The 24,198-nt window shown below is 50.1% G+C and overlaps 1 protein-coding gene across 2 annotated transcripts; it reads right to left on the bottom strand.

The window, feature by feature from the left end:
- Window positions 1-4,247: 4,247 nt before the first annotated feature.
- Window positions 4,248-23,767, bottom strand: Tie1 (tyrosine kinase with immunoglobulin like and EGF like domains 1). 2 transcript variants are annotated; one of them, XM_034503699.2, is made up of 24 exons: window positions 23,623-23,767; window positions 23,284-23,440; window positions 20,247-20,564; window positions 20,057-20,167; window positions 18,575-18,730; window positions 18,289-18,420; window positions 18,022-18,162; window positions 17,710-17,838; window positions 16,581-16,726; window positions 16,200-16,344; window positions 14,127-14,285; window positions 13,822-13,959; window positions 13,333-13,623; window positions 12,605-12,895; window positions 12,211-12,401; window positions 9,500-9,710; window positions 9,251-9,361; window positions 8,861-9,051; window positions 7,723-7,836; window positions 7,543-7,613; window positions 6,038-6,078; window positions 5,862-5,958; window positions 5,642-5,741; window positions 4,248-4,664 (listed from the first exon to the last, which is right to left on the bottom strand). In XM_034503699.2, exons 2-24 carry the CDS (start codon window positions 23,339-23,341, stop codon window positions 4,593-4,595), a joined length of 3,414 nt encoding a protein of 1,137 aa, XP_034359590.1. In that variant the 5' UTR covers window positions 23,342-23,440; window positions 23,623-23,767; the 3' UTR covers window positions 4,248-4,592. The 2 variants fall into 2 exon arrangements, with proteins under 2 accessions (XP_034359590.1, XP_076790451.1); XM_076934336.1 differs by lacking the exon at window positions 23,623-23,767 and having other exon boundaries at window positions 23,284-23,451.
- Between the last annotated feature and the right edge of the window lie 431 nt (window positions 23,768-24,198).

Genomic DNA, 24,198 nt, shown 5'->3' with positions numbered 1-24,198 from the left:
CCTTTAATCTCAAGGTATCTAAACCAAGATTATCAGAGTGTGCTCAGCTGTTGTAGGCTATTGTAATCCAAGTCTCATGTCAGGGTATATGGCTCAAGATGGCTGCAAAGCTGATAGCCGCTTTCTGCTAAAAGTCGGCCCCCAACAGTGCAGGATCCTCCCCCCCCCCCCCGCCCCAGGGCTCTTAGCTCTGTACCTTGCCTGCCCTTGTATAGGTACTACAGTGTCTTGGGTTTTGTTGCTTTGAGGTAAGTTTTGAAATCTGAAAGAGTGAACCTACCAATTTTGATCCTCTGGATTTCTTGCAGTTCCATACGGACAGATTCTAGGCTACATTTGTTTGTTTCTATCAAAAAAAATAAGAAAAAGAAAAGAAAAGAAAAGAAAGAAAGAAAAGAAAAGAAAAGAAAAGAAAAGAAAAAAAAAAAGAAACAACTGAGATCCAGATAGAGATGTATTAAGTCTATGGATCACCTGTGAAGTGGCATCAGAGACCAGTATTACCTGTCTTCCAGGTTGTTAGTCAGAGGTACTTTTAAAAAACGATGCTTGGGATCCTGGGAAGAACCCCCCCCCCCCCCCCCCCCCCGCCCCACTCCTTTGGGGATTTTCTTCATTGCAGATTAGATCCCATTATTTGTTGTAAGCACTCAGTTTATATCTTCCTAGGAAATCGCTCACTTGATCTGAGGCATATGCTTCACCTTCACCCTGTCCCTGTATCATCCCCGTTCCACAGTGCAGGCAGAGTGATGCTTCAAGAACAAAAACTGCCAACTTTGGACCAGCGGATAGCTCAGTGGGTTAAAGCACTTGTACATCCCAGGCCACCCAAGTTTCATTCCAGAACCCATGTAAGGTGGGAAGAGAGGAGAAACTCTGCAGATGGTCCTCTGATCTTCACACACTCGCTGTGACACACTTGCCCACACACGGATCATGCGCACACCCAATAATAAAGAAAAAATGAATAAAACACAAATCTGATACACACACACACACACTGACAGCTCTTAAAGATTGTTTTTTTTTTTAGTCTTGTGTGCCTGTGTGTGTAAGCCGTGGGGGTGGGGTGGGGAGGGGCTTGTTTAACAGAGTCCATAAGAGAGTACTGAATTCCCTGGAACTGGAATTATGAGTGGCTATAAGCTGCTGTGTTGGTGTTGGGAATGTGAATTTAGATCCCCTGAGCCATCTCTCCAGCCCTCTTTTTTGCTTTTTTTTTCCATTCTTTTTTTTTTTTTTTTTTTTTTTTTTCACCAGCTGCTCTTACTAATGACCTATGTCCTTAAGGCTGCCTCTGAAGCTCAGGCTGGCCTGGCCTCTGTCATGATGTCCACGGAAGAATGTTCTCTTTCTTCCAGCCTTATGACACTGTGTTCTGATCCTGAACACACCACCAGACACTGGTGCTAAGATCTCTTTCTCCAGGAAACTCCTGCTTTCTCTCTGTGCCCAAATTAAAGCATTACTCTTGCTGGAAAAGCTTTCCTGATCCCATCTCTTGCTCCATATTGCCCAGGTCTCTCTTACATCATGGACTGCCCATGGATTTTATTGTATGTTTACACATCTGCTACCTGTCCAGGGCATCCTCATCTGCAGGTGACTTTAAAATTATTTTATTTATTCTTCTCTCATACAGTACATCTTGACCTCGGTTTCCCCCCTCCATTGTTCTTGTCCTCTCCACACCAGATCCACTCCTACTCCATTTCCCTTAAAAAAAAAAAAAAAAAAAAAAAAAAAAAAAGAAAGAAAGAAAGAAAGAAAGAAAAAAAAGCAAGCCTCCCAGGAATCTCAATCGAACACCGCATAACAGGCTACAATAAGACTAGGTACCAAGTGCAGGCAAAAGAGTCAGAGACAGTCCCACTCCCACAAGAACACCCAGCTACACAATCATAAGCTATCTGCAGAGATCCTAGCTCAGATTCATACAGAATCTGTTTGTCCCTTCAGCCCCTGTAAGCCCTGCTTAGTTGATTCTGTGGGCTGTGTTCTTTGTGGTGTCTTTGACCCCTCTGCCTCCTACAATTCTTGCTCCCCCTCTTCTGGGTTCCGTGGCTTTGCCTAGTGTTTAGCTATGAGTCTTTGCATCTGTTCCCATCAGTTGCTGCATGCTGCCTCTCTGATGTGTGATTGGGCTAGCACTGATCTATGAATAGAGCAGACTGTCATTAGGAATCATTTCATTGACTTGCCCTCCTCTCACCAGTCATGTTTGGTTCTATCCTGAATCTCTGGGCTGTCCTGCCTCTGGTTCCTGGTCAGCCAGGCAGTGTCAGGCATGGGCCTCAAGTTGGACAAGTCATTGGTTGGCCTTTCCTACAAGCCCTGTGCTACCATTATCCCAATACATCTTGTAGACAGGACAGATTGTAGGTCGAAGGTTTCATGGCTGGGTTGATGTCCCACTGCTCGGAGCCTTACCTGGCTATAGAAGATGGGCCAGTTTGGGCTTTGTATCACCCACCACTAGTGCAGGCACTAAGAACAACAATAGGTAAATGGGACCTCATGAAACCGAAAGGCTTCTGTAAGGCTAAGGACACCATCAATAGGACAAAACAGCAGCCTGCAGAATGGGAAAAGATCTTTACCAACTTCACATCTGATACAGGGCTAATTATTTTTATTTTTATCTTCGGCAGGGTTTCATGAAGCCCAGGCTTACCTCTGACCAGGATGACCTTGAACTTCTGACTCTCTTGTCTTTATCCACCCAGTATTCAGATTGCAGGCTTATAATATTGTGCCCAGTTTCTACAGTGTTGGGAATTGAACCCAGGGCTTTGTGTACGCTAGCGTAGTACTCTGTTAACTGAATTCCTAGCCTTGGACAACTTTTTAAAAAAGATATATATATATATTTTAAAGTGTGTATATGTGGGGGGGATGTTGGGGGGTAAGTGTTATATGAATGCAAATTCCTGTGGAGGCCAGAAGAGGGTCTTGGATCCTCTGGAGCTAAATCTAGTTATAAACACTGGTTGTGGGTGATGAGATACAAACTCAGATCCTTTGGGAAAGTAGTACTTGCTCTCAATCACTGAGCCATCTCTCCAGTCCTAGGACAGCCGTTTAAATGCCCACCCCTGGACCACATCCCCGCAGTGAATGTAGTTCTGAAGTTTCAGACCCGCACATTCCATTTATCCTACATTAGCCTCCCAGTTACTCCAGTGAATTTCTTCCTCTTAATTCACTTCAGGCTCCCCACATTCAGCTCTGTTCACTTCAGATCTTCCTGTGGTGGGATAGTCCACCATCCTCTGGCTGCACTTAGCTACGTACAAGGCCCAGTACTCTGGAAGATCTTACCACCAGCAACAGTGTAGTATCTGTAATCAACCCCATTTCTCAGAGGAGAAAAACAAGCTCAGAGAGGTTAAGTGATGTGATGAAGGCCACGCCGGTAATATGTGACATGCAAGCACTTGATTCCAGGTCTGCCAATCTAGGATCTGTGGTGTTAACAACACAGTCATACCAGGTTAATGTTTTTTTTGATGGAGAGAGAGGTGGTTCATCTGATTCATTGAAAAAAAAAAAAAAGATTACACCTGTTTTCCAAGACCTAGTGGGTGAGCCAGCTGAGAACAGCCATGACAATCAAAGGAAAAGCAAGTCAGAGAGCTCACACATCACAGAGTGTGGGTGGGAATGAGGGATGGGACTCCTTTTCAGCTAGGAGAGGAACACCTCCCCCGACACCAGTCCAAAGGAATTTACCTCATCTGGCTGAAGCTGGAGAGGTCTCTGCCTCCCTCCTTTTAGGCCAGTTTGCTGGCTGTAAGTCTGCCAGGGAAGGGCTTCCTAGAAGCCAAGAGATGGGGTCACAAATCCTACATGTCCAGTCACCATCTCTCTGGAACAGAGTGTCACTTCAAGCTCAACTGGGCTTCAGCCAATCCTGGGTGAAGACTGTGTTGGGGCACAGCAAAAACTCTGAGGCTTTGATGACTCCCCAGAGATGCAGAAAGACATCCTGGCAAGGAGGCTGGGAGGCAGGAAGGGGACTAAAGAGAAACTGCAACATGATTGGAACAGCGGTGGGGACAGGTAGTATGTAAGAGTGGTGGATGTGGCCAAAGGATCCTCCAGAACACCTAGTACCCCTGCGGAGGGCAGTGCTTAGGCCATGCCCTGGGACAGTGCTTCATTTCCTCAGAAGTCCAGTGTTTGCTGGTGGGACTAACTCCCACCTTGACCAGACCTTCTGTAAGTGTAGGCACACCCATACAGCTGTTTCGAGCATTTATTTTTTCTGAGTACAAGCAGAGAGTCAGGTCGCTAAATGGGGTATTAGTGACATGCATGGTGCTTTCAGTGGAGGATCAGAAGTAGGGTTTGGGTTTGGGGAGCAGCAGAGTGGGGAGCAGATGTGTGGAAGGAAGGATATGAAGGGCAGCTGCCAAGAATGGGGAATCCCTGTTTTCCTCCACCCCACGTTCCCTGGACCTTTTCTTTTCTCCTTTAAATTAAAAGACTTTCTTGAGACAGCTTGGGCCAGAGGTTAGGAGGGTCCAAAGTCACAGGTGGAAGCAGTTTGCTCCGGCCAGCAGAGCCAGGTTCTGGTGGCGGGCAGCCTAGGCCTCCTCGGCCGTGGCATCGATTCCTGCATAGGTAAAGTTCTCAAACAGCGACATGTTCACATAGGCCTGTGGGAAGAGCAAATTTTAGTGGAACAGAAACAGGCAGGTCTTTGTGAGTTGAAGACCAACCTGGTTGGCATAGCACGCTCTAGGCTAGCCAAAGCTACATAGTAAAATACTGTCAAAAAAAAAAAAAATCACGTATTCATGATTCATAAGGCCACTGTTAATTAGCCAGTCATTTGTATATATGATTATTTGGTCTTCCCTCCCCTCCCCTCCCCTCCCCTCCCCTCCCCTCCCCTCCCACCCTTCTCTTCTTCTCTGCTCCTTATCACTTCCTTCTCATCCCTGTTTTTTTTTTGGGGGGGGGGGGACTGTGTTTGTTTGTATGTATGTTTGTTTGTTTGAGACAGGGTTTCTCTGTGTAGCCCTGGCTGTCCTGGAGTTCCATCTGTAGACCAGGCTGGCCTTGAACTCAGAAATGGGCCTACCTTTGCCTCCCAAGTGCTGGAATCAAAGGTATGCACCTCCACCATTAAGCTAAGAAAACCATTTTCATATTTCGGCATTTTGCTATAATTCTTCTTTCATTTCCGTTTGGTAATCCATCTATTTACATGATTATTTGACTCAGGTACTGTGTTTATTCATAGGATTACTGCATCTCTAATTATGCTTATGTATTCAGCCCTTCCTGTATCATTCAGCCTCTCCTCCTTTTGGGTGACTATTCATGCATGCATTTCCTCTGGCACTGGACCAGGAGAGAATGGGTTGATGGCTTGGAAGAAGACAGACAAGGAGTCTGGAATTTAGGGAGGGGATTTGCTGTTGACAGTAACATCTCTGGAAAACTATATGTGGTCCTAGTGTCTAAACCCAGCATGGGCTGCATTTTAAGGCCAACCCAGCTGTGGTGACTTCCCCAGCTGAGGGAGTCTGGGTAACAGCATGGTGAGGGTAGGAGACACAGTAGCCTCATAGGTGGCATCTATGAGATGGTGCCTCCCGTGACACACACACCTTGTCCAGCCTCTTACCTTCCTTGCTTCCAGCATGCGGCCCAACTGTAGTGCGATCTGGGCAAAGGGGGGGCGTTCATAGGGCCGATCCCGCCAGCACTGCCGCATCAGCTCGTACCTGTGGATGGGAGTGGGGGTGCTGTAAGGTAAGGGGCTGACTGAGGGGCAGGTCACCTATTCAAAGCAGAGGCCACTCATCTCAGTTGAGTTCCCAGAGCTCCAAGGGAAGTGAACTCACACTTCGTCATCACAGTTTCGAGGCTGCTCCATGCGATAGCCTTGAGGCAGCTTCTCGTAGAGCTCAGCACAGGTCATGCCACAGTAGGGCGTGCCTCCTGCAGAGGGTACAAGGTTCCCTCAGTCCAAGGCCCCACAGTAAGAGGGAATGACCTGGAGAACTGGGTGTGGGCTTACCAAGGCTCACTATCTCCCAGAGGAGGACCCCAAAGGACCAGCTGAAATGAGAAGGATGCACTTAGTTACATCATGGGAGACACAGTTTAATCTCTACCTAAGCAACTGTGTAGCCACTCCCAGACCCTCATGTGTCTCTGCTAGCATCTAGCTTTGACCAGCTACTGTCACTATTCTACCGAAGCTCTTTTCATAGGTCTTGGTCCCCAATTACAGTAACATTTTGTACATTTCTTTCTCCCTCCTCTCTCTCTGTCTCCCTCCCTCCCTCTCCGTGTGTGTGTGTGTGTGTGTGTGTGTGTGTAGTTCATAGGTGGACATTGGACTTCTTTATAATTGATTTGTACCTTAGTTTTTGGACACAGTTTTTTCACTGAACCTGGAACTTGCTGATTCTGATAGACTGGCTAGTGAGAGCCAGGGATCCTTCCTGTCTTTGCCTCCCTAGTGCTGGGACTACAAGTATGTGCTGCATACCCTCCCCTCCTTCCCCTTCTTCTTTCCTCTCCCCTCCCCCCCATCCCCTCCCGTTCCCTTCCTTCCTGATCCCTTCCTTCCCCCTTTATCCCCCCTCCCTTCCCACCTCTCCCACCTCTTTCTAGCCCTCTCTCTACCTCCTCTCCCTCATGGGTGCTGGAGATCTGACCGTGAGCCATCGTGCTTTCAGAGCAGGTGGTGCTCTGCCAGTCGAGCCATCTCTCCAGCCCTCAGAACTAACATTTTAAAGACTTTCTTTCTCTCTTTTCTTTTTAGTATTTTTAGATTTAGTTTGGGGAATGAGGTTTTTGTCTGTGGGCATGAATATGCACAACATGTGCACCTCTGGTGCACACAGAATTCAGAAGAGAGTGTTGGATGCCCTGGAATTGGAGTTATAGACAGTTGTGAGCCAAAATGTGGGTTCTGGGACTCAAACTCAGTTCCTCTGGAAAAATATTCATTGCTCTTGCCTATAGAACCATCTCTAGCCCTGTATTGAGAACATTTTTAGCTGGCATTTTTATTGAGCACTTGCTATGTTCTGAGCACGGATTACCTAACTCACAACAGCTCTGTGATTTGGGCTTTACCATTTTACTATGTAACAGGTGGAAACCCTGAGGTCTGAAAGGTTAGCTTTTGTGCCAAGGTCACAGAGCTAAGAACAAGATCCACATCCTGGCAGTAAATCTCTCTTGTTCTGTGCATCCTGCATGGGAAGAGGCTCTGTACAGGGACATGTCACGCCTAAGGCCAGGGCAGGGAGTTCTAGTGTGGAGGGAGACTCTAGGGAGTCTTGAGGCAGAAACAGGAAGTGGGTGGTAGTCAGAGGGCCGTGAGTGAGAGAGGTCAGTCTAAGGGCTCAGGGCCAGGAACAGCAGCTCAGTAGACAGGACTGACTGAGATAGGCATACCCAGATATAGGGGAAGTGTGCTAAGATGGTCATGGTGTGTGCGCGCTCGTGCATGTGAGTGTCCCAGGGGGCCAAGTGCTCAGCAACACCCCCCCCCACACACACACTCACACGTCACTCTTGGTGGTGTAGACGCTGTAGTTGAGGGACTCAATGGCCATCCAACGCACGGGGAGACGGCCCTATGAAGGAAAGGGTCTAAGAGCCAAGATGGAAGAAAGGGCTTTTTGAGGGGCTTGAGGGGTAGGTTCAGGCATGGGCCCTAAGTGGAGAAGTCTGAATGAGACTTGCCATTGTCTTCTTCACATACACCTCCTCCCCCCGAGAAAGGCCAAAGTCTGCAATCTTGGAGGCCAGGTTCTCTCCGACCAGCACATTTCGGGCAGCCAGGTCCCTGTGAATGAACTGCAGGCAATGTCAGAAGTCAGGGAAGGGAGGGGTGAGGGGCCCTGGCATGTGGGGCCAGTAGCAGCCCCTGCCTCCTCCCACCTCCATATGCCTCAGCTGTGGGTCAGCTGACTAGGGTCCGAGAAAAGTCCCTGCTGGCTCTCACCCAATCTTTCCCCTGACTTGGAACACAGGTTCAGGTAAGTATTCGTCTTTCTGGGATTGGGGTGATTGACTTGCTGCCTGCTTCCTCCACCACCACCACCTTGTTTTCTTCTTCTTTCTCTCTTCTTCCACTTCCTCCCCTCATCTTTGAAATGGAATCTCACTATGTAGTCTTAGCCTGTGGTACTTACTAAGTAGCACAGGTTAGCCTTGAACTCTTGACCCGTTCACCTCTATCTCCGAAGAGCTGGAATCACAGGCCTCTGCCCCTGCCCCATGTGACCTTTTCTCTTTCAATGCCCTGTGTCCCATTTCCCCACTGTCTTGTCCCCTCTCCCTTATTGATGAAAGTCCATAAGTGACCTCCATGTTCTCTCTCCTTCCAAAGACTCAAACTCTGTCGTCTGTAAAATGCCTTCGTTCAGGCCACAGTGTCCCTCTGGCACTCCCACCGCCCCATCATGCTCGGGCTCCCACCCCGGTCTCTTCAGTGGGTCTCCATGTCCTCCCTGCTGGATGCTGCAGTCTCTGTGCTCCAGTGGCAGCCCCCACACTGGCTCCAGCCCAGGCCTGTCTTTTGAGTGCTAGCTTGGTATCCACACCTTGCACACCTCCACCCAGGATGTCCCTCAGAGACTTCAAATCCATCACCTTCTCCCCATCTGCCTCTTGTCCTCTTCTCTCTCCTTGTAGCATTTATAGTCGCTCAGCACCAGGGCCCACCCAAGCCTACGATTGTGCCCTTCCTTCTCACTGCTCGAACCTCCCATACCTGATTAGAACAACCTGAGCAGGTCTATACACTGGTCTCCCCGCTCCCTACTGGCATACACACACACACACACACACACACACACACACACACACACACACACACCTGCTTCTCACTAAGGTACTGCATGCCGTTGGCTGCATCACTGGCAAAGCGCAGCAGCTGCCGGGAGCTGAGTGTGGAGGCTGTTCCATGCTCACGAGCAAATGCTGGATCAGTCTCCAGGACCCTGCTCTTTCTCAGGAAATCTAGCAGGTTTCCATAGGGGGCATATTCGATAGCAATATACAAGTAGCCTGGGAGATAAGGAGACACAGGGTGACAGTTTATACACAGGCTGTGTGTTGGTATGAACAATACCTGATGGTAAGAGACGGGCATGCAGGAGAATCCTGTGATGAGCAGGGAATGTAATCCCTGCAAGGTGATTATGTGAGGCGGGTGATAGCTGAGGCCAGAGGTCTGGAAGGAATGGCAAATGAACTCAGGGCTCACCTCGGTTCTCACAGGCCCCCAAGAGGTTGATAATATTGGGGTGGTGTCCTAGCTTGCACAGAACTTCTAGTTCGCCTGCAAAGTCTCGATGGTCATTTTCAGATGCATACTCTGTGTAGAGAAGTCAGTGTCAATTTTTGCCAGGGATCTCTCTGGGAGGGGTCAGTTGCTGGGGGAGCTAGGCAAGGCCTGGTATGTGTGGGATAAAGAGAGAGTAAGAAGCTGGGGTCTGGAGTCATGACCAAGGACCTTTTAGCATCTTGATGGCTGCATTCATCTTGAGCCCGTCCTTCTTGATCATGGCCCGGATCACTTGACCGAAGTTGCCCTCCCCGATGAGGTCCTCAAAGGTGATGTCCTCCCACTCCAGCACAGGGTAACTCAAGGGCTCAGGCTGTGGCTTCGGCCTCCGGGTCAATGTCAAGGTCCCTGAGCTGAACTGAAGAATGGTCTCTTCGCCCTTCACAGGATGGGATGAATAGGCAGCCAGTCCACACAAGAGATATGGGGGCAAATGGAGGAGCAAAGAAACATACAGAGAGAGGGCCCAGTGGTCAGACAGATAGACAGAGCCAGACAGAGGGCACCTGGGCCACACCTACAGAGACGGATATTACACAGAATCACAGGTGACAGCCACAGGTATGTTTGAGGTGGACAAGTGGCTAAGAAAACAAATTAAGAGAGCATCATCCTGGGGGTTAGTGGGTGGGGTTTGCTGCAAGGTGGAACCTGGGTAAGTTGCCAAATGATGGATAGATCAATGGACTAAAAAAAATTCTAATAGTTAAGCAGAGAATCGAAATGAGGTGTGATGGGAAAAGTAAACTTCCTGTCTTTGTGCAAACCTCACAGCTAGGCTTTATTGATTCATTTACTCATGCCACTGTGGGTGAATTTCCTGAGTGTTCATTATGTGCTAAGCCCTGAGCTGCCGGGAGCAGGTAGACAGATTTTCTTCTTTACAGTAGCAGAAGCAGCAACGCTCCCTATTCCACTACTTGATGTCTAGACACAGTTCTTATCCCAGGCCAGGATTCAAGGATTATAACAAAGGGGTGTCCAGCTCCCTCTACTGAGCAGGGGTATCCTGGGCAGGGTTGAAGGAAGGAAAAGGTAGCAGCTGAGCAGAGTAAGGAATTGAGAATCTGGAGCAAGGTCCAGATGGACCATGCAGTGGACTCCCTAAGTGAAATGATGGTTAGCTTGATGTGTAAGTGCTGGGGACACAGGTCACATGGGTTTGTTTGGAGCATGTGCAGCTGAGGCATACAACAGAACACACATGTATGTTCTGTGGCTGCATCACATGCAGTTGCATCCATTCAGAGATACACATACACATGCGGGCACGGGGACACACACGTACATACATGGGATGCAGTTCTGCCCCACTACACGGCGCACACATGAGCGTGAATAGCTGTGTGCAGGAACATCCATATTGATATTGGTAATGAACAGATAGATGCACTTTAAAGGCTGTTTCTTCCTGCCTTGCTTCAGCATCTGGCCTGTGGTCTCCCGTGGAGGCAATGGCTTTCTTGCCAGAGGCAAGATCAACAGAACTCAGACAAAGAAGCCAGTTGAATCTCAGGACTCTGGATGGGTTTTTTTTTTTTAAGGCACAGCAGACACCAGTCTTGATCGCTGGTCTTTCTATACAAGAATTAGTGCTACAGAGAGGGGGTGGGGGAAGGCGTTGTTTCTTCCTTTCCTTCTGCTCTTTTTGCTGGTGCTCTGAATTTCTCTTAAGTGGCTTTACACAGCAAGAGCCCAAGCAGAAAGGGCTGAGGCCAGAGTTCTGATTCTAAGTGACAAAGGAGTGACAGGATGGGTGAACATGACAAGAGAGGGTGAGTCTGGGTTCCTAAAGAATATCCACACCCCTTCCCCATCCATGTCTGTATAGGCCTGAGGGCCAGAGGCGTGGCCCGTAAGAAGACTTAAAAACCCAGAAAAGTTTGTAGAGTGAACCTCTCTCCTGTGGGAGCACAGGTGAGGCTGCAGGCTTTGTACATGTCTAGAGGGTCAAAGGCAGTTATGTGTACAGCGTGGCCACACACTGCTGCCCTTTGAGGGGGACAGCTAAGCACAGGTGAACAGTTTCCCAGAGAGACCCTGGAACCTTTAAGAGTATAGTCTGGCGCTGGTCAGTGGTGGTGCACATCTTTAATCCCAGCACTCAGGAGGCAGAGGCAGGACATCTCTGTGAGTTCATGGCTAGCCTAGCCTACATAGAGAGACCCTGTCTCAAAAAAGAAAGAAAGAATAAAAGGGTGGAGGCCAGGATGAGAGCTCACAGCCAGGAGGTTTCAGAACACAGATAAAGGCTGGCTTCCTTTATTTGTGAATATGAAGACAGAGGCCAACATGGGCCCTAGTTGCCCCTCTGGGATATTGCCATGTGATCCAAGTGAAGGGCATATTGCCATGTGATCCACGGGGTGGGTAAGTGAAGAAGATAATTCCAAATGGAATGAGACCTGGTGAAATATGGATGAACTGACTTCTTTTAAGCTGAGAATGCTAATTATCAACCATTAATGTGAATGGGCTGTCCAAAGAGCAAAGTTCAGTTAAAAAAAAAAAAAAAGAAAGAAAGAAAGAAAGAAAAAAAAAAAAAAAAAAAGAAAAGAAAGAAAAACCGGGCAGTGGTGGCACACGCCTTTAGTTCCAGCACTTGGGAGACAGAGACAGGCAGATTTCTCAGTTCAAGGCCAGCCTGGTCTACAGAGTGAGTTCCAGGACAGCCAGGGCTACACAGAGAAACCCTGTCTCGAAAAACCAAAAAAAAAAAAAAAAAAAAAAAAGTTCTATTTTGTATCCTAAAGGGTCACTTAATGTACCTTAAAACGTGTGGCATGGACAGGCGTATGCATACATGTATGTACTTGCATGTATGTGGATATAATCACACACAATAAGGACCATGTACCCAATGGGTACTGGGCACTGACCGATCCTGACTGGTAGGTGAAGGTGCGTCTCCGATGTAGGCAGCTTCTTCGGATACACACCAAGGCTAAAAGGGCAGCCAGGATGGTGAGACAGGTAGCAGACACAGAGCCTACCACAGCCAGGACCAGCTGCTGATCCAGGCCTTCTTCAGCCGCTCGGCTCTCTTGGACTGGGCCTTCACTCTGCAGCCCTAGACACAGGGAGGGGCACACTGAGGAAATGGCCTGGGTCAGGGAACCCAGAGCCACCATGGGATCCCACAGAGGGAGAATTTGGACATCCTGATACCAGAAGTCTTGTGATGCCTTAGCTCCAAGGTTGGGGGTAAGGTACAGGGGCACATGCAGAGTACAGCCCTGGGAGCCTTGGGGTCCGCAGGCTCCATCCTCTCACCATTGCCCAGAGTGGCCTCTTCTACTGTGTTGCTCCAGTCGCCAAGACCCTGCACACTGGCCCGCACACGGAAAAGGTATCGTGTGCTGGCATTGAGGCCACGGACAATGGTGCTTGTCTCCTCGGGTCTGTCTACATCCATCCACTGTGGGTCTCCCGAGCCCCCGGCCACCTGAATCTCCACAATGTACTTGGATATAGGCCCAGAGGGAGCCTCAGGATGCTGCCACATCAGTTGGATCTCAGAGTCTGAGAGGGCCTGGGCATGGAGGTGGCGGGGAGCTGGAGGCCCTGGGAAGATGGGAAGGGGAAGGAAGAGATAGATTGGACAAGGTTATAGAGCTGTGGGCTCAGTCACAGTTGCTCTAGCATATAGTTTGCTTTGTGGATTCTTGCATAGGAGCCTTGTGCTACCTTCTCCCTCTTTTCCCCTGCTTGGACTCATCTCCATCCCCAAGGTACCTCCACCTCCACACTGCCTTCCTGTGGTCACTTTGCATCCCTCAGCCCTCCAAGCTCTCAGTAGTTTATGCTCCCCCAGTCTCCCGTGGCCCTGTTCTTCACAAGAGTCATAATCCCCTCACGTGTCCCCGCCTCACGTGCTCTAAGTGACCCGTGTCCTCCTGGTATCTTCTACCTTCCCCATTCATCCTGGGTTCTCTCCACATCCACCCAGTCTCTTGTCACCTCCCCTTATCCCTAGCCCATCATTCCCAGAGTGAGCCTACCGCTGGGGGGCAGGTGCACATGCGCAGGGGGTGAGGCAGGACCCAGGAGGGTGCAGTGATACAGCCGCACATCCAGCTGGTAGTGGGTGCCAGGCGTGAGTCCAGTCAGGAGGGCAGTGCGGGCCTGGGGGGATGAAATGTTCTCCCGCCTCTCCTGTCCCCGCGCCCCATCCCACAGGCGCAGCAAGAAACCATCACCGGACAGTGGCACCGAGGGTAGAGACCAGCTCACACGTAGCCTGTCAGGACCCTCCACGTGCCAGCTCTCTAGCCACGGCTGCAGCAAAGGCTCTGTGGCCAGAGGTCAGGAGAAGTCAGAACCAATCAATGGGTGTTCGGGACTAAATGGGTCAATAATCCCCAGTGGGCAGGACTGGGACAAACTCCACTGGAAAGGCAGGGGTCTTTGGAGGTGGATCAAGACATATTCTGAGTGGGCATGGCAGGAAACCCTGAGGGAACAGGAAGGGCTATATCTTGGCTTCTCACCAGGACAGTCAGTAGTCATGAGGGTAGAAGGCCCCCAGTCTCCTTCTCCTCCTTCCCCTGGTCGGCTCAACTGCACACGGACGTTGTATCCTGTCTTTGGCTTCAGGTTCATTAATGTCACATTCTCACTGGGATCCACTGTGGGTGAGATGTGTCACACACATGCTTGGTCTCAAGCATGTCCTGAAGCCACCATTCCCCCTTAGTCCCCTCTTCTTTTTGTAGCAACCCCTTCCTCCTTTCTGTTCCCACCTCATCCCTCACTATTACACAATGCCCCATCTCCTAACTCTGTCCCCACTCACCCACAATGGCAGACCAGGCAATCTTGCTGTCCTGGGGCCGGTAGTGCAGACGGACAGAGGAGATGGGTCCATCCCCACCAAAGGAGACCAGTGGGGAGACCACAAGTTGACGGCTTTGCTTAGCCAGGAGCCGAGGTGCAGTCAGAGGCACTGGAGGTACTGCCAAAAAACTGGGGTGAGTAAGGGTCTGTGGACAGGGGAGCACTCTGGGCTTGGACAGGGAGCACCTCCAGATCTTAGTTCAGATCTGGGGATTATTTAGTGAGGTGGGAGGAGACCAAGTTCAACAGATGACTGGGATGGACATGACCCAGGGAAGGAAGTTCTGGTCTCTAGGTAGCCTGGATCCCAGGGACTTGTTCATAAGGACTTTAGTATCTCAAAAAGACGCTAGAAGAGAGAGGGTGTGGCTAGACAGCGGTTGGGAAATATCTCTCTGTCCTTGCAGCATCCAGTAGAGAGAGAAGCTGGAACACACAGCAGGATACCACCTAGGTATCCTGTGCCCCTCCCCTTCATCATTCACCAATTTGTTGATTATTTTTTAAGGATAAATCCTGCCAGTAATGAGGCATCTGCTCCACAGTTTATGCTTCTTATACAGAACCACTAATTCTCATGGCTATGAATAAAGAAAACGGGCTCAGAGACATTGAGCAACTTGCCTAAGGATACACAGCTGGCAGAATTTGAACTAAGTCTGTCTGATCAGGCTATCTCAAACCAGTCAGTTCTACTCTCCAACAGTATTTCTGTTTCTGCCTGCCTGCCTCCACAGTCACCGCCCCTATTCCAGCCTCAGCTTTTCTTTCTAGATTATTGTATTAATGCCTAAATATGTTCCTTGGTTTCTTCCAAAAAGACTGACTTTTCCAGGAAGCATAAAAGAAATAGAGAAGGGAAGGAGGGCGGAAGGGGCATATGGAGTGTGGAAGACTGCAGGGTGGAGAGATGAAGGTATGTAAGGTGGCAACCGTTTGTCAGGGGCAGGTAGGAGCTGGGGGAGATGAGGGTCCAATTTGGATCCTAAGGGGTTCCCAGTGTCTGTGGCTCATGCAGGGGACCAGAGTCTAGAGAAGTGACAGGTATACAATGGGTGTCCATTTCCACATTGGGACCAGACCTTCACAGAAGATGCCCTGCCTCGTGGAGGTTCACCATGCAGGGAGAGGGGTCCTGATTACAGAACACATGTGGTGTTGCCAGGGAAGGGTTGGCATCTTGGCACTAGATGTCATTTACACAACAATTGTCTGCTATATTGAGCATGCCTCCCGTAAGCCATTGTGATAACTACTTAAATGTTCCATCTAGTCTTCCTAGCAGCCTGGCCCTGGGGGCACTCATCCCCTCCTTTTACACAGTGAGAAACTGAAGCTCCACGACTTGCTTAAGGAGACAGAACTTGTAGAGAGCGCTTGGAATCCAAGTTGAGTGGAGGGCTGGGTCCAAAGCTCTGCTAAAAGAATGAGCAGATAGAGGTGGAGGGGATGGTGGGCTAGAGATGGCAACAAAGAAGAGGAGAGGGAGGGAGAGATAAAAATGAGACAACATGAGGAGCTTTGGGGGAACTGGGGTGCCCAGGCTTATAGTGATGAAGTGAAAGATGCCTTGTTGGTGGAGAGGGTGCTTAGTTCTCTGCTCTGAGTGCATGGTAGCTCTCTCATTCACCCAACAGTTTCCTGTGTATGTGTCCCTTTTGAGGAGCCAAACAGGCTTACCTGTCTGCTGTTCCTGTGTGTCCGTGTGAGGAGAATCAGAGAAAGGAGTAGCATCTCAGGGGTGGAGTTACAGGGACCCTGGGTGCTGTGGTAAGTGGTACGTGAACATGCAGGAGGCAGGGTGAGGCTGGAGAATGTTTCTATTTTCTGAACCATAGGATGCCTTTTCCAGGTGGGACCTAGCTGTGTTCCAACAGTGACACTGACTGGCCATCAGCCTTCTTCTTAGCCTGAGGCTAAGCTTTGCCCTTGGAAGCCCTTGCCTTTCCTGCTAAGATCCCCAGCCTGAGCAGCCTTAGGAAGTACCTACTCTGAGTGCCATCCATCCCCCAAACCTTAGAACACCACTAACCTTTGACATTGACCTTGAAGCGCCGGCTATCTTGGCCACCAGACGTCGACACTCGGCATTCCCAGAACCCGCTGTCCTCAAGAGTCAAGCTGGGCACCTCAAACTCAGCTGTGGTCCTGTCTGGCTCCACAATGGCTTTGGTAGACTGAGACAGGGAGACAGGGAACAGAGTGCATGCTCTGTGAGGCAGGTATGAGTACTGACGATTGCTGGAACACAGACCCCGTGGCATACCCTCACCGGTTAGCCTGCCATATTTAAGTCATTGCAGGGCAGTGAGCAAAGCCTATAAGAAGCTCCTTGGGTTAGGGACCCAAGGAATGAAGTGTCAGGCTGGTGAGATGGGGGAGCAGACAGTAGGTTGGGGTGACCAGGGCTGACCAGGAGCTTGGTGCCATCTGGCTTGCGGAGTTCCACGCTGCCGCGTACTGGGAAGGGATTCCCTGCAGCTGCACAGTTGATCCGGGGCATTGTCCCTAAGTTGAACTCCAGCTCTGTGGCCACATTGAGGATCTGGGGGATCCGGTCTAGAAAGAGAAAGAGAAGGAAGCCATCTTAAACAATCCTGGGGCAGCCATGTGACCACCAAAATGCATCCCCTGCCCCGTTCTATGTTCAGTATCTCAGCGAAGGTCCTACTCTCTGTCCTGCATCTTAAAACTGAAATCAGCAAGGTCCTGTATGGTTCCTTCAGCCCCACATCTAGTGAGGTCTAGGGTTCACCTCCTCCATCTCTACCATCACATCTCTCAGGATGTTCTAAGACCCAGAGTCAGACCCTTACCACTCTGCCAGCCCAAAGTAACTAACTCTCTCTCTTTCTCTTTTCTCTATCTCTCTCTCTCTCTCTCTCTCTCTCTCTCTCTCTCTCTCTCTCTCTCTCTCTCTTTCTGTGTGTGTGTATGTGTGTGTGTGTCCCCCACTGTCTCATGCTATATTCTAGGCTGACCTAAAACTCAAAAAACTCACTTTGTAGCACAGGCTGGCCTTGAACTCCAGACAAGTCTCTTGTCTCAGTCTCCTGAGTGCTAAGATTGTAAGTTTGAGACATTATGCCTGTCAGCTCCTTCACTTACAGCCCCTGGCTTCTGTACTCCATTCATGGTTCTTCCTCAAATACAAGTCTGACCAGCACACACTCTTCAGCAATTTCTATTCAGCCCCTCACATTTAAGCAGCAAGCCTTGGCCTGTATTCAAAGGCTCTGTCACATGACTCCTGCTGACCTCTCCCCTAGCCCCTACGTTATTGTCCCAGTATATAAGCAGAGTCTCAACCCTCTGCAATTTTCTTCACATTCTTTCCCAATTATTTCTCTTGTGTCTTTCACACTCAATTTCAGATTTTGAGTCCTCCCAAAAGACTCTCACACTGGTCAGGGTCACCCTAGGCTGCTGGCCTTCACAGTATGGGTACCTGAATGGTGAAAATATCCACCACATCTGAACTCTCCGAGGGAAGGACTTGGGCAGAGATGTGTTTGATGAAAGGTCGCCTGTCTTGAGCATACCTGACTTTTCACAGTGGACTCCATGCCACCCAGAGGGGCAGATGCAGCCGCTGAACCGGTCACAAGTGCCACCATTTTGACACTGACACTGGAGGCGACAATCAGCCCCAAAATGACCAGGTGCACATGCTGGGAATAGAGGTGATACGGTTATTGAGGGAAGGTCAGTCCTAGCAGAGCACAGATAGGGCACAAGCTATCCAGCAGGCTGCTGTAGTGGTGGTGGTGGGCACTGGTCAGGGGATTGGAGGGGTTGGTCTTCAAGTCAGGGTCAGGCACACTTATGTCCACAGAAGGTGGCTTAGTTCATACCTTCCTGGCACTGGCTTCCCCTCCAGCCAGATCCACAGGAACAGCCATAGGGATCTGGGAGGCAGAAGGTGAGACCCCGACAGCCTGCTGTGCCTGGGCACTGTTCCTGGCAGCTCTGTCCAAAACGACCCTCTCTGCAGGCTGAAAACAAGGTGTGTAGTATACAGGCTCTGTCGGGCCTCACATGCTAAGCTTCATCTCCAGGGTTTCAGAATTGTCTCGTGACCAGGCACCCTCTCCTGCCTAAGTCCTAGCTTTTCCACTTACCCTGCTCACAGCGGGTGCCAGTAAATCCTGGGGGGCACACACATTCACCATCATGGTCATGACAGACACCTCCATGCAGGCAGCCTGGGCAATCCTTGACACATCCTGGTCCCCAGCGTCCAGCCCCACAGCCTGGAGGAAAGTGTTCTCAGTAACTGGCCTTTACCCACCTGTCTACAACTGCTGAGGAATAGGGTAGCTCTGGGGCCCTCGTGGATCCTGAGACCCAAGGAAGAACATACACAGGTCACAGCCTCCCCCATCCCCTCTGCCTTCTGCCCCTTACCTCGCACAATGAGCCGAAAGAAGGCACTGCCCAGGGGGCTGGCCTCTAGGTAGGTGGCACTGTAGATGCCACTGGATGGTGGCTGTACATTTTTGAGCTGCAGTTGAAACCGCCCGTCATGGGCCTCGTGCCAGTCTAGGGTATGGAAGTAGGATCCTGAGGAACACAATCAGAGGCCCTCAGAATCACATGAAGGGCTGGTGCTGCCTCCCTCTGCTGTGGTCACACCAATGTGCCCTGCCTACAGTGATCAGACCTGGGAACACCACCAGATACTAGTACCCAAGCCAGGAAACAGGAGAACATCCTCTTCATGCTCTGAGCCTCCTGACACACCGACTCCTTCCTCCCCCTTATCTTCATTTTATAGTCCAGCCCTTTCCCCGCGCCTTTTACAGGGGCTCCCCACTTCCACGCTGGCCCTGTCTGCCCACCCTCCACCGGATAGCCAGGGGCCTCCTTTTACAATAGACTCTTCTGTACCCCACTACTCTTGCAGGCTCTTGGGGCTCCCCATTGCCCCAGGATGACAACCAATCCCCTGGCAGTTGGTTTCACCAGTTTGGTCCCTGCTCCGACCTCAAGCCCTGTACCCCACCACACCCTGCCTGACCCCTAACATTCTTGAATTCCTAAATGCTTGTTTGCCCTCTAGATGCATCTGGTATGTCGGACCCTCCTGCTTTTGTTCTTGTCAGCCCTGCCTGCCTCCTAGCATGCTGTTTTTTTCCTCTGACTGGCTCCTTTGCCTTTCAGGGCTCTTTCCCAGCCTCTCCATCTAGAATCCATACAGTTAGTCAAACATTCATCCTTGTTCCTTCCTGTCTTTGATAAGAACTCCAGACAAACTGCAAAGACTCAGGTCTCCCTTCCCGCTTCTACAGCTCCCTCTGGTTCGAAGCCTTCTGCCCAAGGAAAAAGATCTTGTCTCTTAGGAGCCAAGTATCTAAGAGGCAGCCAGCAGACTGTGGGGGTGAGGCAGACATTTTGGGGGCTACTCAAACAAAAAGAGTCCTTCCACGAAGTAGATAAGGACAGGGCTGTGGGCAGGCACAGAGTTGAGACCCACAAATCTCTATGGACACCAGCATATGTCTGCCTTGGGCATCAAGGATCTGAGTTAGCAAGTCCTTGAGAGAGGTTAGACTTCCCTTGGTCTGTGCTGGGCACACGTTACCAGCTCTCTTCTTTCCCATGGGGACTGCTGCTCTTCTCAGGCAGGCCATGTGACAGCACCTGCTAACTCCCAGGGGAGGGTCAGAGATGAGGGCTTAACATAGTACTTAAGAGGTAGCTGGCCAGAAGCTCCTGGTCCTCTTAGTACCATAGGTGGGTGGCTCAGAGCTCGAGATGAGAGGGAAGGCCCTGGCTAGAAGGATGGCAGGTAGATCCGGGTAATAGACTAAGTATATGGAGGGCCATGGATGGAGGTCCTGGGGTGTCAGCATCATGGGTCTCCCTGTCCCACCAAATGCCTCTCACCATTGTTCTTCCAGATCACATCAGTCTGCTTTTCCTTGTGCACATGTGCAGAAAGCACAGCAGTGTCACCTTTGTTCACTGTGTGTGTGACCTTGTCTGGAAACAGGTGTGCTACGGATGAGAAGTAAGGTCAGTGAGCTACAATCCAGCCCTCCCTCTGCTGGTCCATCTCCTGGTAAGCCAGACTCACCCCCCGGGCTGTTGTGCACATAGAGAACTCGAGTGCGCCGTGAGCCAGTGCCACCCACGCAGGAGAAGACGCCTACCAAATCCGAGGGCTTGGAGAAGCCCCGCAGCGTGACCTGGTGTGAGCCATTGCGTGCCAGGTACAGGGGCTGTCCGGGCGGGAAGGTTCGCACGATGCGATCATCCTTCTCCAGTAACAGGGGCGGGCCCCAGACGTCCGAGCTCCTCCCTGCTCCGGCCTCACCAGACACGCAGGTCAGGAAGAAACGCTGGGGGTCGGTGATGCGCAGGTTGGCTAGCAATGTTAAGTCCACAGATGCACCTGGGACCAGATAACAGTGACTCCATGATGGATCCTGCCAACCCAGCAGCCCCAGGAGCGCGGAACTCCAACAGTGACTTGTGTTAATGTTTCACTGTGCCCTCTGAAGACTTCACTTTTTCAAAGATTGCTGCCCAGTCCCTTTCCTTCCACAGGTGCTTGCCCTTTACCCTCAAGCCTCTTCATCCTAAAAGAAACAAAATCACACATCCTTCTCTGGTCTAGACAGGGAAGGAGCTTCTGTCTCCTTTCCTTACTTTGTCGGTGTCAGGTCACTGCTATGACTCTTGTGTGAACCATTTTCACTAAGGCTATCCCTGAACCACTTGTCCGTGCCCAGCCATGGAGGTGCAGGTAAGAAGAGTCACTGAGACTGGAGTGTCATGAGGACACCCTCCTTATTGCTTAACTAATTAAGGACTATTTGATTGGGTGGGATTGAAGATAGGTTAGGGGCAGAAATGAAGTCACTAGCCCCGCCTGGCCAGAGAGACACAGACACAGGTGGGACTAGGTCCTGCCTTGGGAAGCTGGAGGACCAGACCTGGACATCCCTCCCAGGTGCAGGTGTTGGCACAGAGGAAGGAACACCTAACCAGCACGGGGGAGGGCAGGGAAGGGGACAGGAGAAGATGCAGATAAGAGCTTCATCAGAAAACAAAACAAAACAAAACAAAACCCTGAAGGACTTGTGAAGGTACTCGTGTGAGGAGGAAGGAGAACGGTCAGACATAGGGAGAGTCCATCCTACGCTCAACTATGAGAAATGTTATAGTGTGGGGAGGGGAGCTGCCCAGGGCTAGTGCAACTGGAGCATAAAATCTGTACCCTGGAGTGGGCAAGACCGACGGGAAGAGCGTGACTAGCCTGCCTCAGATCTGTGACCCCCAGACCTTCCAAGGCTCCTCCTTCCCTGTCCCTTCCCTGCCTGTTAACAGTCAGGTAATCAATTCATTTAAATGCCACTTAGTGTATTTTTGACAGTCTATCATAAGTCAAAGAAGCTGGCATCTCCTGGCCGCCTCGCAGGCACCAAACACCCTTTCTCCATGGCATCCTCACGGCCTCCAGTAAAGCTGATACCCTTTGCTGTAATAACTATTCTCAGCGTTCATCTGCTCCCTCAGCTTTAACTGTCACCCCTGAGTCAGTAGCTCTGGAGTGGCCTTTCAGCTCTCAATGCATTTATTTCACTGTTTCCTAAACCCTCACCTCTCCCAAGTTTTCTGAGTCAGAGGACAACACCCATTACCTGAGACACTAACTTCAGAGTCATCCTATGTTCCTGCTGTCATAATAATTAATGTTTATTGGATGTCAATTATGCGCTGGGCCCTTTAGTGATGCTCTTTTCCTTCCAGGGCCTGCCTGTCCTGGGAGGTGTGTGTTATTAGCTCCATTTTATAACCAGGGAACAAAAGCTCAGAACTTGCCCAAGGTTGTACAGTGAGAAACTAGCAGAGCCAGGGTGTCCAGGCCTAAACTCGTCACTTAGCTTCCAGTCTGCCATATGTTCCTTCCATACCTCCCAAGCTTGGACTCACTACTCTGGTGACCGCCTCTCTTAAGGAAATCCTTCACGAGGGTTTTCTAGGCCTATGGTAGAGTAAGCTGGCTCTCTTGTCAGTGCTCCTCAAGAACCCTTCATGTCTATTTCTGTCCGGCTCGCATCCCTGGCCTGTGCTCCCTGCTAGACTGAGAGCCACTAAAAGATAGCCTCTGACTTCTAGTTGTCTCATCAGCAGACTGAAAGAATCTGCCACTAGCATTCAGAAACTTCTCCAAGCTCTCTGCACACACAGCCCCATTTAAACAGCAAATGTATCAACCTGGGAGGCGGCATTGTTCAATTGTCACTGGATAGGTTTGGGCATTTCCATATTCTCATCTAATGGAATGTCATTGGTGCTAAATAAATTATTATTATTATTATTATTATTATTATTATTATTATTATTATTTTGAGACAGGGGTCTGTCTATGTAGTTCTGGCTATCCTGGAACTCGCTTTGTAGACCAGGCTAGCCTCAAACCCTCAGAGATCTACCTGCTTTTGCCTCCTGAGTACTAGAATTAAAGCCACCATACCTGTCTATCCAATGAATTATTGAATAAGTCCAACACAGTTACTCCTGAGGTCCAAGTTGATGGTTGACCTCTCCCCACCCCCCATAGGCAGTGATTTCTAGCACCTGCCTGAGTTGTCACTGCCCTGATCTCATTTGGTGGATCAAAATCATGATGATGATGATAATGATGATGATGATGACAGAGTTTCTGCTTTTCCCTCCAATCTTTGTGTTAAAATACATATACCCTAGAATTTACTATCAGAACCATTTGTAAACAGTCAATTCAGTGTTAATAAATACATTCATAACATTGTGTAAACACCATCACCCATTTCCACAGCTCTTTGTTTTGGACGTAGGGTCTCACTATGTCTCTATGTGGCTAACATGGAGTTCTCTATGTAGTCCAGGCTGGCCTTCCAAGTGCTGGGATTAAAGGAGTACACCACCACACCCAACTTTATAACTCCTTTCATCCTGTCAAACTGAAATGCTACAGCCATTAAACAATAACTCTCTATTTCCCCTCCCCCAACCCATGGTCGCCACCATATTATGAAGTCGATTGCTATGTTATGCTAGGGTTTCTTGGGGGTTGGGGAGCTGGGCTTAAGACCTTGAAATCAGAAGTCAGGGGGAAGACTTACCAACATGAGTGGCCAAACAAAGAACGGGGAACAGGAAAGAGGATCCCCAACAGACCATACTCCGGAGGCAGACTTGGGCCAGCCAAGGCCAGCTGGGCCCGGGGTCAGTTGCTGTGGGTCTGAGTGTTCAGCCTGTTCAGCTTAGTGCATCTCGGTCCTGGGGAGGAAGAGGAAATGATGGTTACGGTGGGAGGGGTGGCAGGGGAAGAGAGAGGTGGGAAGAGTTGTCGCCTGTAGTCCTCCCATGTTTAGCCCCCACAAGCCTGGGGATGGGTGTGGCCTGAAAGTCTCTGGAAGGGGTGCATTAGAGGTGGGAGGTGGGTTATGACAAGGACAGACCTGGGGATGGTTGGGCTGTTTTCTCCCATCCTTTCTGTCCCTTCCATCTGCATTGCTGGAGCACAGGAGACAGGAAAAGGAGGAAGCCAGTGGCTTCCGCCTATTGAGAAGGTCTGGAGACAGGACATTGTTCAAGGGTCTCCCCTCCCCCCAGTGCATGCACTGGTGTGTGTGCGCACACACACACACACACACACACACACACACACACACACACTGAAGCTCACGTGACTCTTTACACTTGTGCTCCAGAACACAGTTACCCCATCCTAGAAAGCAGGTAGCAGAAGCCCAGCATGAACACCCCCAACAAAAAGGGATTAAGAGCTGAAGACCCTTTGCTTTGTCTTATGTGTCTTGGACTGCGATGTACAATAATTGCTAATGTACAGATGGGAAAATGGAGACCTGCGGTGCGTAGGGACCCCCCTGACACCCCCCCCCCCAGGCTGTGATAAGGCTGGGACTTAAAACTTCTGGTCTGGTTGTTGATCCCTGGACACCAGTGGCTCCATGAGAGACACATTGAAGCGGACAGGGGAACACAAGGCCATGGGCTGTGACTGGGATGTTCCC

The sequence above is a fragment of the Arvicanthis niloticus genome, chromosome 5 (assembly GCF_011762505.2).
Source record: "Arvicanthis niloticus isolate mArvNil1 chromosome 5, mArvNil1.pat.X, whole genome shotgun sequence".
In the NCBI taxonomy this organism is placed as follows: domain Eukaryota; kingdom Metazoa; phylum Chordata; class Mammalia; order Rodentia; family Muridae; genus Arvicanthis; species Arvicanthis niloticus.
Note: the sequence above shows the minus strand (reverse complement) of the source record. Positions and strands in the feature narration are given on the sequence as shown.